The 17,341-nt window shown below is 43.3% G+C and overlaps 1 protein-coding gene across 3 annotated transcripts in view; it reads left to right on the forward strand.

Moving 5' to 3' along the window:
- The first annotated feature begins 828 nt into the window (after window positions 1-828).
- fer1l6 (fer-1 like family member 6) overlaps window positions 829-17,341 on the forward strand; it is a 103,985-nt gene continuing 87,472 nt past the window's right edge. For all 3 annotated transcript variants that reach the window (XM_039738573.1, XM_039738575.1, XM_039738574.1), the window contains exons 1-5: window positions 829-871; window positions 9,295-9,377; window positions 12,247-12,367; window positions 14,554-14,608; window positions 16,699-16,830. In XM_039738573.1, the coding sequence (XP_039594507.1) occupies window positions 843-871; window positions 9,295-9,377; window positions 12,247-12,367; window positions 14,554-14,608; window positions 16,699-16,830 (420 nt within the window). In that variant the 5' untranslated portion in view covers window positions 829-842. The remainder of the gene's footprint in view (window positions 872-9,294; window positions 9,378-12,246; window positions 12,368-14,553; window positions 14,609-16,698; window positions 16,831-17,341) is intronic.

Raw genomic sequence — 17,341 nt, forward strand, 5'->3', positions numbered from 1 at the left:
GAACGGCTCCACCTTGCAACTTAAAAGGAGTTAGAAGACCTGCTGCTAGCGTCCTGGTCCCAGATACCACAGGACACCTTCACAGAGTCCATGCCTCAGTGGGTCAGCACACAGAGGAGTAAACAGAATATTAGGCGAGTGCTCCTAATGATTTGGCTCATAAGTTAGGACAAGACACCAGTCTATGGGGTACATACACTATCTTCCTCCCTCAATTTTGCTAGAGCACAAGGCAGGAACCAACTCATGGGAGACGCATCTTTGTAGCATATTCCACATATACTTTACATCAGATTCTCAATTTGCTTGCTTCAAAAAACGGCCAAGGGAGCCGGGGCCCATCCCTATAGTTCTGAGCACAAGGCAGGAGCTAACCCAAGATGGGATGCCAGTTCATTAGAAAACACTGATGTAGCAGGCATGAGATTGTTAAACCTACTTAATGGAGTTCTGAGTCATGTGGGGTGATTTAGCTTACCCCAACAACGATGGGGTACAAGCCAAGGGCCAACCTTGAATAGAACTGGAAACTTCACACTGATGGAACTGGGATTTGTACCCAGGAGCTGTGAGTCCGCATCCCACCCAGTTTACTACCAGCACCATTTATAGATTATGACGCGGCCCTTAGACTAAAGCCCACCCCACATGCTCAGTTTAGGGTAGCCGCCCTGTCATTTCCCATATTTACAGTAAGGCGGTGCCACGTTTTCGTCAGTACAGTAAGTGTTTACCTTCATGAATAGCAGCGAGCGTGAAGGAGGAGGAGGAGCAACTCCCTTCTAAATACACAGAACCATCGGTGGAAACTTTCATTTGGCTCTGGGAAAGCAGCAGCTACAATGGACACTGCCACTCCGCCAGCTCAAAAGTAAGTGCATGGCACGCAAAGGAGTGCCCGCGGGCACAAAGGGTTAACAGGCTCCAGGAAATGAACGTTTCAGCTTTTGTTAATTTGCATTTATGCCTAACAGGTTTGATGATGCTAAATTGACTGTGTGTGTGTGTGTGTGTGTGTGCGCTCACCCTTGAATGGACTGGTGTTCTCTTCAGGGATTATTCCTGCCTTGTGCCCTATGCTTGTTGGGATGGGCTCCAGCTTCCCCACGACCACAGTGGGTCTAGAAAATGGGTGAAATTCTGTTTTTTAGTTTTGCATCTACAGGGCAAAGCTGAAATGTTTTATCTGTTGTTGGCATCACAGAGTAAGCGTCCCACACTCCGTGGGTGTCTGTCTGGAGTTCATGTGTTCTCGTCCTGTGGAGAATTTCCACAAGTCAGAAGTGGACTAACATGGGCAACCACTTCCTGAAATCTGTTTAATCCCGATCGTGGGTACCAGAGCCTTGCCTGGCAACACTGGGCACAAGGCAGGAACCAGTGCAAGAAAAGTGCCCAATCAGTTGAATATGAGGTGATTTATCTGGACTTTCAGAATGCATTTTATAAGGCGCCACATGAGAGGGTGGGCATCCAACTGGATGAAGTGGAATTTCAGGGTGGTGTTTGTAGATGGATGGCAAATTTGGCTCAGACACAGGAAGCAGAGAGTGATGGTGTGAGGGACTTTATCAGAACTGGCTGAAGTTAAGAGTGATGTCCCACAGGGGGTGGTACTAGAACCGCTGTTATTTTTAATATATATAAATGATTTGCTGCGGTAGGCTGGCGCCCTGCCCGGAGTTTGTTTCCTGCCTTGCGCCCTGTGTTGGCTGGGATTGGCTCCAGCAGACCCCCGTGACCCTGTGGTTGGGATATAGCGGGTTGGATAAAGGATGGATGGATAGGAATGTAAGTAAAAAGCTGGTAAAGCTTGGTGGTCCGGCAGATAATCTGATATCCATTGGATCATCACAGAGAAACTTGGGCAGCATTCAGGCTTGGGCAGATTTGTGGTAGTTAAAGTTTAATGTTAGTAAATATGAAAAATTACATGTAGGAAGTAAATTGATTTAGAAGTCGTTCATCTTCTCAGATGCTTGCAGACTGGTCTCTAAGAGCAGTCGCACCAACTCTGGAATCAAACGATATTTACTTTTTATGTCTCTCTTATATGTATTTTGATCCATAAGAGTGATAAAGTCACGTCTGACGTCTCAATTAGACTGTCCAAAAATAGACTATTAGAAAGCGGCATAGCCATTAAGTATTGTCCTGCCAATGGAAAGCGTCTCTCTCACACCTGTTCAAGCTCAGGCACAGACATGTTGAGATGTTGTTTCACCTTCGTGATATCCCTCAACCCCCACACAAATACGTTTAACCTGGGGTTGGCATGGTCATTTTTAAAGAAAGGTCTTAAGATTTACCAGCAAGACCTTATCAATGGTCTCCCAACTGCAGACCAGAATACTCCTAGCAACTGCTGTGAAGGTTAGGGATAGGGTAGGGGATGCGATATGGCCGTAAAGGCAACACTAGTGTGATCAATTTTAATTGTGAATTATCAATGCCCAACCATAAGACTCATACTCCTATAAAACCCATAAATTTATCACTTACTATATTTATAATAAATAAATAAATAAATACTTTCAATATATTTAAAATTGGCTAAAAAAACTGCTTAAAAATAGTTCAAACAGAGTGGCCCATCTCAGTATTGCAGCTAAAAAAACCTTAATTTATATATTTACTTAATAAATCTACTAAAAACATTATTCTAGGGATTACTAGGGTTATAAATATATATATTTTTTAAATTAGGGATTATAAAACCTTAGGGCTCATATTTGCTAATTTTAAGTTAAGTGTTTATGTTGGGGTAAGACATAATAATATGAGTTAGGGTGGCACGATGGCGCAGTGGTAGCCTTGTAGTTGGGAGACCTGGATGTTCGCTTCTCGGGTCCGCCCTGCGTGGAGTCTGCATGTTCTCCCCGTGTCTGCGTGGGTTTCCTCCCACAGTCCAAAGACATGCAGGTTAGGCGCATTGGCGATCCTAAATTGTCGTGGGTGTGTGTGTGCCATGCGGTGGGCTGGCGTCCTGCCCGGGGTTTGTTCCTGCCTTGTGCCCTGTGTTGGCTGCGATTGGTTACAGCAGACCCCCGTGACCCTGTGTTAGGATATAGCGGGTTGGATAATGGCTGGATGGATGGAATATGAGTTGATTAGGTTCTGCCACCATACTTTAAATGAGAAATTAGCCGACTGAGATGTTAAATATAAATCATCATCCCGCTCTTTCCAAAACACCCACTGGACAAGACAAGGGATCAGGAAGAGGTTCCACAGTCCTATTAAAGGAATTTATTTGCTCTGAGCGTTCATAATTTAAAATAGGCGGAATTTGTGTGAAGGTAAATCTAGATCCCAGAAAAGCTCTTGCCATGGCATTTAACACATTTCCCATATGCCAATGTGGGTGAGTTGATTTAAGGAGATCCGTAAGTCCTGCATATATTAGGGTTAGTGCAAAACACCGTGGAGGGCCGGGTTCAAAGGGTTAAGCTTTGTAACACACTGGTGAGGCCTCATCTCGAGTACTGTGTGCTGCTTGGATCTCCATATCACGAATAAAGACGTAGCAGCACTAGAGAAAGTCCAGAGAAGATCAGCTAAGCCAATACTGGGACTAAGACGTATGAAGAGAGACTGAAGGAGTTAGACTTTGCAGTTTAAGCGAATGGAGATTAAGAGGGGACATGACTGACATTTTTTAAAATTATGTAAGGAACTGGTGCAGTGGATTGAGGGTGCTACTCTTAGCCAGTGTTCCCCAACCATTTTTTCTGTGGTGGCCCACTTTTTGTAGCCAAAAAGCACACCATCGTTCTACTAACCACAAACAAATTATATCTCGTACATGTGCTCAACTGTCTGAAGTGGTGGGACTACCAGAAAAAACGGTAAAATAGCAGCTCTGAGATCACAGATAGCGCACTTAGGGGGCATCTCCCAGCTTCGTTCCTCTCCCTGAGAGGTAACTCGTATGTCCCACTATCCTCCGGTCCCGTGAGACTCACTGGTGAGCACCCACCCAGGGCAGATGGACTCTAGCAACCACGAGAAGCCTTCCAAGTGCTGCGTCTGTAACATTTGCGTCTGCTTCTCCAGGTTGTCCTGTCGTCCTCGGACAAGTCTTGACCACCTGCGGAGCTTGTCCTTCTCAGGTTCAGACCCTGGTGCGCTACACTATTATTTTCATGACTCACTTCGGTACCTTTCACGGCGCACTACTGAAAAATGCAGCTTTAAACCAAGGACATGGGGACGCAGCTGGAAACGTAACAGTAAATTTTGCCCAGAATTTAGAAGGTTTTTCTTCAACAAATCACACAAAGGACCACAGACACATTGAATAAGAAAGCCAAGTAGTGTTGTAGACAGTAGGACTTTATGGGACCTTCAAAACTTGGCTGGATGATATTTTGGAGAAATTTGATGGAAAGGATTGGAAAACTTTTAATGGGCTGAATGGCCTGCCCTGGTCAAAATGGTTCTAATATTCATTCCTGGATGGGGTGCCAGTCCATCAAAGTTCAGGGGTCATTGCAGTACTTTTATGTTTCATTTGCAAATATCTGATGTACCGTTCACTTGTGTTAGAGAAGCTGTATCCATCGGTGATGATGTTGATCCATCTTCAAATCAAATCATTTCAGATTTTAATGACACCTACTCGGTGCATCGTGTATTGAAATACTTAAATACAGAAGTTCAAGAAAACCAAAAACGTTTTAAAAACCCACCACCAGACAGGCATTAGAACACACTGGACACGAGCAGGCCATTCGGCCCAAAAAAGCTCGCCAGTCCTGTCCACTCATTTCTTCCAAGAAAACATCAAGTCGAGTTTTGAAAGTCCCTAACGTCTTACTGTCTACCACACTACTTGGTCGCTTATTCCAAGTGTCTATCGTTCTTTGTGTAAAGAAAAACCTCCTAATGTTTGTGCAAAATTTACACTTCACAAGTTTCCAACCCGTGTTCTTGATGAACTCATTTTAAAGTCACCATCTCGATCCACTGGACTGATTCCCTTTATCATTTTAAACACCAGTCAGGTCTCCTTTTAATCTTCTTTTATTTAAACTGTAAAGGCTCAGCTCTTTTAATTTTTCCTCAGAACTCATCCCCTGTAGTCCTGAATCAGCCTAATCGCTCTTCTCTGGACCTTTTCTTGTGTTGTTATGTCCTTTTTGCAGCCTGGAGACCAAAACTACACCCAGTACTCCAGATGAGGCCTCACCAGTGTGTTATAAAGACCTGAGCAGAACCTCCTGTGACTTGTACTCCACACGTCAAGGCACTATATAACCTGTTAGCCTTCTTAATGGCTTCTGAACACTGTCTGGAAGTCGATAGCTTAGAGTCCACTACGACTCCTGAATCCTTCTCATAAGGTGGACTCTCAATTTTCCATAAAATAGGCATAAGAGCGTCTGACTTGGAAAAATAAGAAAGCGGAGAGCTGGGGCAGTCAGTAACCAGCTTGTACGTGACATTAGTCATGGTCGTTATGCCCACCAGGCGGGGGGCTTCAGAGGATGACTGGAAGACAAGGATGTAGTCAAAAAAAACTACATAGTGAGGGTCCGAACCAGGAGAACAACAATCGGTAACCTGAGATAAAAATCGAACTCGTAGAGAGTTGAAAAACCAGAGAAACAAAATCTAGAAAAAGGAATCCGTGTAGAGAGATGGGAAAGCAAACCCCGTGGAGGAGTTTTAGTCTCGTTGTGTTGTGATTGACAGGCCACGACCTCTAAGGACACGCCCACTCCTGGACAGCCTTAACAACGGGAATCGACTATAATGCCGTCAAAATGACAATCAAAATTAAAACTATATTTAAAAAATAAATGAGCCCAACAATTAGCGTTCTGGAATACCCCTAGGGGTCCAGATAGCTCAGCAATTGCTCCGCAGCGAAGTTTAAGACGATCTCAACGAGTTTACACAGTCAAGTCGAGTGTCCTGAGTAAACAGCAGCATTCCCATTTGTGGACGTCCCGTTCCAATTGTCGAGTTATTTTCTGTTTAGGGTCACATTGAGGTTATGCTTATCATTATTATGTAATTCATATTTTACATTCCTCACCACGTCCACGGTGATAACCTCACTAAAGCCAGCCATATGCCATGACGCTTATTACATAGCAGCACATCTGGTGTGTTTGCTTATATTATTTGTGTTTACACTTGGGTGCCATAACTGGTGTCGTGTGTGTGTGTGCCATCTGATTTGTGAAAAGACGACGTGAAGAACTCAAATACACATATTTAATATTTGCATCACTTGACCTACTTGGCGATGTAACCTCCTTTGTGTTATGTTTACCCCCAGAAAAACGAGCCAAAAATGTTTTACGCAGAAACGCACAAATACCAAACTGTCAACATAAATACTGTATGTCGAGTGTCCACTGCTGCACTGAGGCAGATTTAATACACATCCTTCGTGTGACATGTCTTGAAATGGTCACCAACCAGGGGTGACGGGTCCTTAAAAAAAATGAGAGAATGTTCTCGTAAAAATGGCCTGTTCTTGTGAAGATGTTTGTGTAAAAAATGGCGCATTCTTGTCAAAATTGTTCTAATATTCTACACAAAGACGTCATATTGGAAGATGGACAACGGAGCATTGTCAGGCAATGTGCGAGAACTACATGATTAGTCAGTTTATGTAACAGATAGTTGGAATGAAATGGCCCGTTCTCATCAAATTTACTTGCGCCAAAAATGACCCGTTATTGTCAACATGTTTCTAATATGTCAGAATGTTCTCGTCAAAATGGCTTGGTTTCATCAAAATGTTTGCATAAAAACGGCTTATTCTTGTCAAGACGTTCATATCAAAAATGACCTGTTCTTGTCAAAATTGTTGCAATATTCTACACAAAGACTTGGTGTTAGAAGATGGACAACAGAGCAATTGTGAGTTTAGAAGAACATGCAGAACAGGAGGCAATGGGTGAGAACTGCGTGATTACTCCATTTACGTTACATAAAGTTGGAACAAAATGGCCTGTTCTTGTCAAAATGTTTCAAATATGTCAGAATGTTCTCGTCAAAATTGTTCTAATATTCTACACAAAGACATAATATTGGAAGATTGACACAGTTTAGAACAGGGGTCTCCAAACTTCCCCCAGAGAGAGCTAATTTTACATAATGAAAATGGCCGCGAGCTCCTCATGTTTTCTAACGTTTCTTCTCATCGCTTATTTCAACCGACACTAGCTGATTAAGCTCGTTTTGCCTGAACATTTACAAAATGTTGGTGTCCACAACTCACATTTTGCATTAAAACATCACAAAAAATACTGAGTTCACCTGCAAGTGCCTTTTGTATGTCTGTGCGCGTTTTCTAGTGGATGTCGCACTATTGAATTAAAACAAAACCATGCAATTCCAAATCCACAGATCTGACCTCATCATTTGTCATTTTGTCACATGTCACTGTGTCACTTTATTCACAGGTCCAGTCGCATGTGTGATGTGATGACTGGCACTGAGGTGTGTGGTGGAGTGGAGCCCGTCGGCGTCACCTCTTATGGAGTCATTTCGATGTCCGTCTGTCCGTCGTGTTCTGAACTTTGATTTCATGACATTCACGTCAGACTCGCAGAGGTATGGAGACCCAAACACAGCTGACATTTTCAGAGCTGCTTGGTGAAGATTCTTATGGTCATCCGGCTCTAGATAAGCTCCAGAAATGTGGCTGAGACTTTAACTTCACGTTATTTTGAAGGTTTACTAATATATAAAATATAAAATTCAATGTTTGTCTATCTGTCTGTCCGCTTTTCATAAAAGAACTACTTAACGGATATAGATCGGGTTTTTTCTAAAATTTGCTTGAACATTCCAGTTCTCATTTCGCTTAGATAGATAGATAGATAGATACTTTATTAATCCCAAGGGGAAATTCACACACTCCAGCAGCAGCCTACTGATATAAACAATATTAAATTAAAGAGTGATAACAATGCAGGTATAACAGACAATAACTTTGTATAATGTTAACGTTTACCCCCCTGGGTGGATTTGAAGAGTCACATAGTGTGGGGTCTCCTCAGTCTGTGGCTGAAGCTGCTCCTCTGTCTGGAGATGATCCTGTTCAGTGGATTCTCCATGACTGACAGGAGTCTGCTCAGCGCCCGTCGCTCTGCCACGGATGTCAAACTGTCCAGCTCCGTGCCTACAATAGAGCCTGCCTTCCTCACCAGTTTGTCCAGACGTGAGGCGTCCCTCTTCTTTATGCTGCCTCCCAGCACACCACCACGTAGAAGATGGCGCTCGCCACAACCGTCTGGTAGAACATCTGTAGCATCTTATTGCAGATGTTGAAGGACGCCAGTCTTCTAATGAAGTATAGTCGGCTCTGTCCTCTCTTACACAGATCATCAGTATTGGCATTGTGTATCACAGTTCACTTGCGGTACTGCTGTATTTGCGCGAATCCAAGAAACACGCAGCGGCCCAATGACGGTCTCCTCACTCACTCGCCAACGTCGGGGCGTGTACCTTAACTCCACTTAGCTAGTGAATGAAAGAACAATTGAATTCAACTTTGTTTGATATTTAAAATAAAGTGTTACTTCGGTCTTGATGAGTTTGAGTCCGGATATTCTCTTAGGTGTATGCCGCATTGAAAAGACAGATTGCAGTTTAGATTGTGGATCGTGATTTTCTGTTAAAAGGATCGTGATATGATTTTTTGGAAAGATCGCCCAGCCCTAGTTTGACTAATCAAGTTTTCAAATTTATGTAGGATTCATTAACCCTTTGGTGAGCTACTTGGAAAGGGCCTGCGAGCTACCGGTAGCTTGCAAGCGACGTGTTGGAGACCCCTGGGTTTAGAAGAACATACAGAACAGGAGGCAATGGACGAGAACTGTGTGATTGTCAGTTTGTGTCACGTGGCACCTGTGGCAGGTGAAGGCTTCCCCTGCTGCTTATGAATTTTGATGGCACAAAAACATGCTGGCCTACTGGGATGGTCCCATGACACCTCTTTCACCTTTACATCCGTTATGGTTGGCGTCCTCTCTGTGATGGTGAGCAGATCGTTCCATAGTTTCAGCCTATGGTTTCTCAGCAGGGTCTTAAGGTGGTCCTGGTGTGGCCTTTTCTGTTCCTTGACTGTGTCCTCCGATCTGTAAACACTAACGGGACACTTGGGTTGTTGTGGTCGCCATGTTAGGTTATTGTGAGAGGGATGTCTGACTCTTCAGCTTCTCAGTTTTTAAAATACAATATTATATTCAAATCAGATTTAGGCTACAGTTTCAAACATTTGTACTTTCAGATTTACTTCATTTTTTTCTCTCTCTTTTTTCTTTTAAGAAAAGGAATGTTTTCTGGGATGAAGATAAAGAAGAAGAAAAAACCAGATAAAGGACTGGTCATTGCAAATAAAACTGCTCTCGGTAAGGCCTACAAAACAAACACGGATCTGTGAAGTTTGGGGAGCCTTTATTATTTGTTAAACTTTAACTTTGTTTGAACTGTCACTGTGAGAGGCGTTTATTTTATCATGTTACACTGGATACACGCTATCAGAAGGTGCTTAAAGTAGAAGTGCGTCCCACCATATGTCAACACTAAAGCCACAAGGAGGGCACTAAAAATGTGAAGTCGCTCAGTTGCTCCGTGTTCTTCTTCAAGCACCGGCTTGAGATGTCCGAGTAACTGCTTATCATTTTGTGGTGGTACTGACGAGTGATTCACACGAAACAAGGTGCAAGGCGATACATGCGGTGGGCTCACACCCCTTCACTCTCTGCACACTTTATTGTGTTTATATGCTTCATTTGAAATGGGTGTTTGCTGTTTTTGCCAGTCAATCTACTCTCGATAACCCATCATGACTAAGTGAAGACCCGTTTTTCAGAAAGGTTTATAAATTTATTACAAATCAAAAACTGAAATCTCTTCTTCATTGAAGTACTCTGACCCTTTGCTGTGGCCCCTCAAATTATGTTCAGGTGGTCCTGTTTGTTTTAATTCTCCCTGAGATGTTTCTAGAACTTAACTGGAGTCCATCGTGGCAAACTGAATTGATTGGACATTTTTTAGAACGGTCCCTCGATGTGTAGATGGTCCCACGATTCACTCTGCATGTCAGGACAAAATGGCAAGCCATGAAGTCCAAAGAACTCTCTGTAGACCACCATGATCAAACTTTGTATAGCTTTGAGTGTTTCCAGAAGCTCGGTGGCCTCAAGAATTGTGACATGGAAGAAGTTTGGAACCACCAGGACTCTTCCTAGAGGCTGACCTGATTAACTGGGCAAGAAGGACCTTGGTTGGTCAGGGAGGTGACCAAGAACCCAATAACCACTCTAATAGGGCTTTGAAAGTCCCCTGCTGAGATGGGAGAACCTGTTGGAAGGATGAATGTCTCACCAAAGCTTTCCATCAATGAGATGTTTATGGAAGAGTGTCAAGACAAAAAACGCTCTTGAGTAAAAGGTGTGCAACAGTTTGATGGAACCTGAGTGCGTGAGGTCTGATGAGACAAACAAATGAACTCTTTGGGTAGAACTCCAAGCACTATGTCAGGAGAAGACCAGACACTGCTCATCACCTGCCTAATACAATCCTGTATGGTGAAGCATGGAGGTGGCAGCATCATGCCATTGTGGTGCGGGGACAGGTAGACTGGTTAGCATTGAGGAAAGGAGGAATGCAGTCAAATACAGATGGGTCCTTGACGAAAATCCACTCCAGAGTGCACACCACCTCAGACTGGCATGTTGCTCCATGACAATGACCTGAAGCATACACTCAAGGCAACACCACAGTGACTTCAGGACGAGTCTGTGAGTAGCCCAGACTAAGCCCATAGAGCATGTGTGAAGAGACCTGGAGAAGGCAGTTCACAGATGCTACCAATCAAATCTAATGGAGTTTGAGAGGACCTGCTGGGAACAATGGGATAAACTGCCCAAATCCAGGTGTGGAAAGCTTGTGGGAAAATACCAAGAAGACTCAAAACTGGAATTGCTGCTAAAGGAGCTTCCACAAAGTACTGTATGGAGGGTATGAATACATCTATGAAGGAGAAATTAGCTCAATGCAGTCTGATGGCACTGTATATAAGATGGTGGATAATTTTACTAAGCAATTGCCACCGCGTACCTACAACATGGAAGTACCTGAAGAAAAAGATTGTGCAAAATGAAGGTGGGAAAAAATAGACACACATATTAAAATAAATTTAACGTGTCATTAATACACTATACAAGAAATGTACTCCATAGTGCAGATGTGACATATTTTGTCACTGGTAAATTTCCTGCCCACACTCCGTTCTCATTCACACCTAAGGGACTTCATCACAGTTGTGAAGTGTCCTTCTAAAGCTTCTCCTCTCTGAGGAGAATTCTGAGGCTGGAAATTTGAAAATGTTTATCTTTCTGTGTACACCATCAATGGAAATACAGCAGGCATCCAATTCCTCGATTTTTCTTGTCAACATCTCATCTAATTTTTCTTAACTGCTTTTCCTGGTGAGGGTCAAGGTGGTAGCATGCCAAGCAGGTCAGCTATTCCCAGGTGTCCCCAAGCCAGTCAAGATATAAAATTCCTCCAGTGTGTCCTGGTCCTGCCACAGAGTCTCCAGCAAGTGACATGTGCCCAGAGCAAGTGTAATGTTTAGGGATAGGAGGGTTACGACATAACAAACCTCCTCGACTGGTTCCTTGACATCCGGAGGAGCAGCGGCTACAATCTGAGGTTCTCCAGAATTACGAAACTTCTCACTCTATCATGGAGTATCAGCCCAGCCACCCTGTAAAGAAACCTCATTTCTGCTGGTTGCATTTGTGATCTCATTCCTTCAGGTATTACCCACAGCTCATGACCATCGGTGAGAACATTGATGTGGATCGACCGGTTAAACCGAGAGTCTTGCCCTTAGACTTGACTCCTTCTTCACCACAATGGACCAGTACAACATCTGAAGAACAGCCTTTGCCGACCCAATTCACTTTATTGATCTCACGTTCCCTTCTATCATCTCTCATAAAGAAGATCTTGAGATAGTTGAACTCCTCCACTAAGGGCATTTGTTCTCTGCTCACCTGGAAAGAGCAATCCACTCTATTCCAAGAGAGACCCTGGACCTCCGACTTGGAGACTTGTCCACATTATTTTTTTTTTTCAAATATTTGACATTTGTGAGAATAGAGGGTGGGCAACAATTAATAAGAACTCGGTGTGTCATAACAATAAGAGTAAAATTGAATACAGTGAAGTTTCCATTACTGTGTTTGTTTTTTTTCTGTCAAATAGATGGATCTGAACAAGAGCCACCACAAACAGTTCCAGTTGTTGCTGAAGTTTCTGAAGTTGAAGATGTCAATATGGAGGGGCCTTCCAGCAGTTTTTCCACTAGACCCACCTTGAGGAAAAGGTAAAGCCTAGTAAACTGCACATGGTATGTTTGGTGAGGGTGCAAAGAGATGTGTTGAGGTCAGGAATGGTCGAAACCTTACCGTCCTCAGTCTGGATGTTCTTCAGGTGTGTAGTGTAACACGTATCATATCGGAAGATTATTGCGAACAAACTGTCCAGGAGGAGGAAAGGAAGCCAAAAGACGTGCTTAAACTCGATTCCTGTTGATGGTTTTAGTTGACGGTGCTTAACATGGAGGCAAATTACTGGTGGGATTCTAATTAAGGCGATACAGCGACATTCGATCAAATAGTTTCTTCTTCCTGTTCTAATTGTGGGTATTTTGTTATTGTTTTTTGCATCATTTTGACATCATTTTGGGAAGTTGACAACTGCTATGTTGTGCATAGGCATCTAGGCAACTGTCCTCCGAGATTGTGTGTCTACTCTTCCAAGGTCAAAAGTGGAAAGTTCCTCTCAGTTCTCCTGTTCGCTGTCCAGGTTTGTGGATAAACTACAAAGAATTCACAAGAGTCTTTTGTTATTTTGTTTCTATGTTGTTTCCGACCCCTTTTTCGGATTCTTAGAGTTCAATTCTTGGTTAAGATGAAGGTTTGGTTTTCATCTTTGGGTGTCTCCTGGCGTTTCTCTTCTGGCCACCTCCATGATTATTTCTCTGATAAACTTTAACAAGTCCCCCAAGAAGAATCCTGAAGAGACACTGATGCTCAGAAAAGGAGCCGTTACGGTGAAGCGTACAGCGTTGTGTCATTGAGATTATACAATGGCAGTAGAGCGGGAAGCAGGGTGTCACTTGTGATAATCAAAGCCCACTAATACCTGACAGTTCTGCATCACTGCAAGGATTCACTAGGGTGCTTGTGACATCAATTTTGTCATCAGTCCTGGTACGTTGACCCTCATGTCAGTGACTGCGTTCCTCCAGAATTTTGTAACCATGTGGCCCCATGCGCATTAATTGCACACGCGCTAGACGAGAAACCGTGCGCTTATTGAAGGAGCAGATTTGTGAAATGTCTCCATTTTCACTTTCACAATCCAACCTTAAAAACTCAGAGCAACAGCCAAATGTCCACAGGTTAAAGATGAGAAGTTGGCCAGACCCGGGGCAACGATGAAAGTTTGTGCAGGCAGAAATGAAAACATCTGCGAGATCGATATGTAAAAACAAATAAAAATCATAGAGGGGAAAAGCCAGGGGGGATTCTGCAAGCACGAAGTGACACGCAGTCCAGAACACCAAACGCTTGAACCGGTTTGTGAAGTGTCTCACGATGGGTCACCACGGGCAATTGATCGACATTGTTCCTCTTTGGCAGTAGGTGGTGATTCTCCAACCCAGCACCCCAGTTAATGATGGTTGGCGATGATGTTCCAAGAGTGAAAACCTAACTGGGGCTCCCAAAGACACCGAAATTGGGTCGCAAGAAATATTTTAAAAAAGAGTTTAATTAACAGACCAGGGTACGCATCCCCTCTGCCCAACCACGTCTGAATCTGCCTGTGCCCGAGTAGAAATGGGCCTTGACGAAGGTCTATATGTTGAAATTGGAAGAGGTCTTGGTGTCATGATCTGGGCTGATTTTTGGGGTCTTTTCCTATAGTGGAAGCCATTTTGAGAACCATTGTGAGGGTCTAATCCCATGTTTCAAGGGGCGTGGTCTCCATGGTCATGACCTCGAGTTCATCAGCAGATGGGATCAAAGGTCGGCGGTAGTACTGAGCTTTATCCAATCTGAAGATGATAAATCTTTCAAAACCTTCATCGTATGCTCTTTGTGACTGATTTTTCGCATCTTCTTGCCCGAGTTTTGACTGTGATTTTTGCCTCTCGTCTGGTTGCTTTGTTTTATTTTTATTTGTTTTGTTTTGCCTTTTGCGCGGATCTCCCAGTGAAGCTCAAAACCTGTAGTTCTTTTTTCCTGCCAAGTCAGGACACCCAGTGAGTCCTGGCACACTTCAAGCGCTGATTAGAGGAAACATTTGAGCCAGAGGAGAGTTAATGAAGAGCTCTTGTAGGAACCCTTGAGGAGAAGGACCTCAGGTGTGATAAAGTCCAAGTCTTAAACCGAAAATGATCCCGGGGGCTTTCTGCGCAGAAGGAGAAGGGCTCTGAATATTTTCAGAATCCACTGTAACTATTGTATACTAAACCTGTATTTTTCTGATTTAAAATCTAAACAGGTCCAAGCCAGCAACCAAGATTCACGATAGTGAAGCCAAAACGCAGACATATCAGGTAATGTCTAATATTTGTATTTCCATTTAAAGTAAAATGCATGGAGATGTTCTACTGGAGATGGCCATCCTCTATTTAGAATTCCTAAATTTAAAATAACTTTAGAATGCTGAGCAATTGGTGGCATGATGGCTCACTTTGCAGGCACCGACTGCTTGAGTATTGAGTTTCGATTCCAGCCAACTTGGGTGGGCGAGCGATTCGTAGAGTTTATATCGGCTTTTTGAGGATGTTCATTCCAGGGGACACCTGTGTTGTTGAGTATATCAAACGGTGAGCGTGTCTTTTTACTAACCTGTTTGTACTCTCAATGGTTCAGGAGGGATTCGGGTTACCAATGAATTCGGTGCGGGCAGATAGCAGTAACCGGATTTTTTATATAGTACTAGGGTGTTGCACCATGTTAGCCATTATGGATTGTGGTAAATAAACAAGCCTCGACACAACAAAAAAGGTTTGGGTCAGCCTCCCGTATAATTGGAAGTGGCTGCAAATGCAAAAGTTTACAGACAGAAGTCCAAAACAGAACTGAACAGGTTAGGAAACACGGAAGGAAGAAGATCTTGGACCGGAACTGGAAATGAGGTCATCAGGCTGCGACTTCTCGGGACGTAGAAATGACGTCATTATGAGGTGGGCTCTTCTGCTGGTCTGGGAGTGACGTCTTCTGGGACGGAACCGGAAGTGGCGTCATGGGAGTCGGACGGAATTTCCTGCCATTTGGTCTGCGGGGAGATAAGAGAAAGGATTAGTGCACTCTGGCGCCCCCTGGTCTGAGCGAGAATTACCTTCTTTTGAGCCCTTGTGTCCTGTGTGTGACAGGATGTAATGAGATTTTTTGTAATGAGAACGCTTTTTATTGGCTAACTAAAAAGATTACAATATGCAACTCTGGCCCCTTCTTCAGGCAAGATGTAAATCACGTCTAATTGTAATTAAATTGTGCTTGAAGGACGGGGCTTGTGTTGCCTCAGAAGCTTGCATATTGTAATCTTTTTAGTTAGCCAAGAAAAGGTGTCATTTTGTTTGACTTTTGATTTTTAAAAGTGTAGTGTTGCAACTTGCACTGACAATATCTGGTGGGACACAGCTGGGATGCATACCATGAATGAAATACCATGTAACAGATAAAGAGTCGGGGTGCCAGAGTACGCCCTGTTTCATGTCCAAGAACAGTAAGATCGAAAATAATAAGAAAAGGCATATTTGGATCCTGTCGCCAGTTCTAATGCCTCTACATGGTACAGTTCCCTCTTCCTAAGAAGTAGGTTTCAGAATGAATGCTAACTTACAGTATTGCGTCTGTTTAAATAGTTGGTGGCACCGAAGGGACATGGCTTATATACTTCACCTCCACTCTGAAGAGATGCAAATGGAAACTAGGTTAAGTGATTGTTTGTCAGCTTTAGTCTTCATCCTGTGTTTCACTTTGCAAGACCCAATGTCCCCTGTGCTCCCAGGACACTGAAAATTACAAACGATGGCTTCTACTATCACTCATACCTCAAGGATCAGGTTGAGTGGCTTCTTATATGCCAGACCCCAGCAGTACTTCCTGTATCACATGATTATACTCTGGAAGCACTTCCGGGTCAGGCGGAACCTCCTTAAAACTAGTGAATCCACTCCCCACAGCTCCCTCTGGTGGCACCTCGTATCCAGTCAGGACTACAAATCCCAAGGTGCCCTGCGGGTGTACTAACAGGAGCTCACCTTGAGTGATGCTGCCATCTGATGTACTAAGGAACTTCATGAACCAAAGAGACAGTCCTTCCCTGTCCTTCTGTTACATAGTCACATTCAGGAAAAGGTATCCGCAACTACCCTGGGCAGGACACTTTTACATCCATATTCTTCCTTTATGGCTGCCCATTTTGGTAAGAAACCACCATCCCTCCTGTTTGGGATTCCAATCTGTTCAACTTGATGCCTACAATGTGCACATTTGTATCTGTGAAATTGTCAAAAAGTCAAGACTTGGGTGTGTATGATTTTATTATATTTTTAAACTCTAATACATCATGTAAAGACAAACAAAAATATGAATTCAAACTCCCCAAATGCCTATGCATCTTTTACTTACCGTATAGATTGCTATAAACATCATCGAAGCCCGGCAGCTGGTGGGTGAAAACATCGACCCCGGAGTGATAATTGAAGTTGGAGATGAAAAGAAGCAAACAACGGTTAAGGAGGGCACAAACTCGCCATTCTACAACGAGGTGAGGCGGCTCTAGGCCCCTATTTACCGTTCAACTGCTGCGTGTTACGATTTCTGTTTTTTTCATATTTCATGACATTCTTGTGTTTTTCACATTTTTTTCTCGCACTCCCTTATGTTCAGTTTGTCTACATTTTGTTTTGTGCTTTCTTTTTATCCCCGAACCCTTCGTCTACCCTTTTGTCAATTAGGATTCTCAGATGTTGCCAAGGATACTTTTTTTTTTCCTCCCAGTTCAGAGTAAAGTTTTTAGGGGTTTTGAATTTTGTATTATTTTGTATATATATTGAGTTTTAAATGGTGTCAATTCTTATTTACATCATTGGCTTGCTGATTTTGTTTCTCGGGGTCGACGCCATTTTGCTGACTGGCTGCTGAGCCGGTGTTCTGTAACGTAACGTAGGTGATGCTTTATAAACCAGCTCATCTAAGATCAAGGATAAACACAAAGGTGCTATTTAATCTGTTTCTGGCTTTGCAAAATTAACCCTTTCTTTTTGACTTGGGGTTTG

This window comes from Polypterus senegalus, chromosome 16 (genome assembly GCF_016835505.1).
Source record: "Polypterus senegalus isolate Bchr_013 chromosome 16, ASM1683550v1, whole genome shotgun sequence".
NCBI lineage: Eukaryota > Metazoa > Chordata > Cladistia > Polypteriformes > Polypteridae > Polypterus > Polypterus senegalus.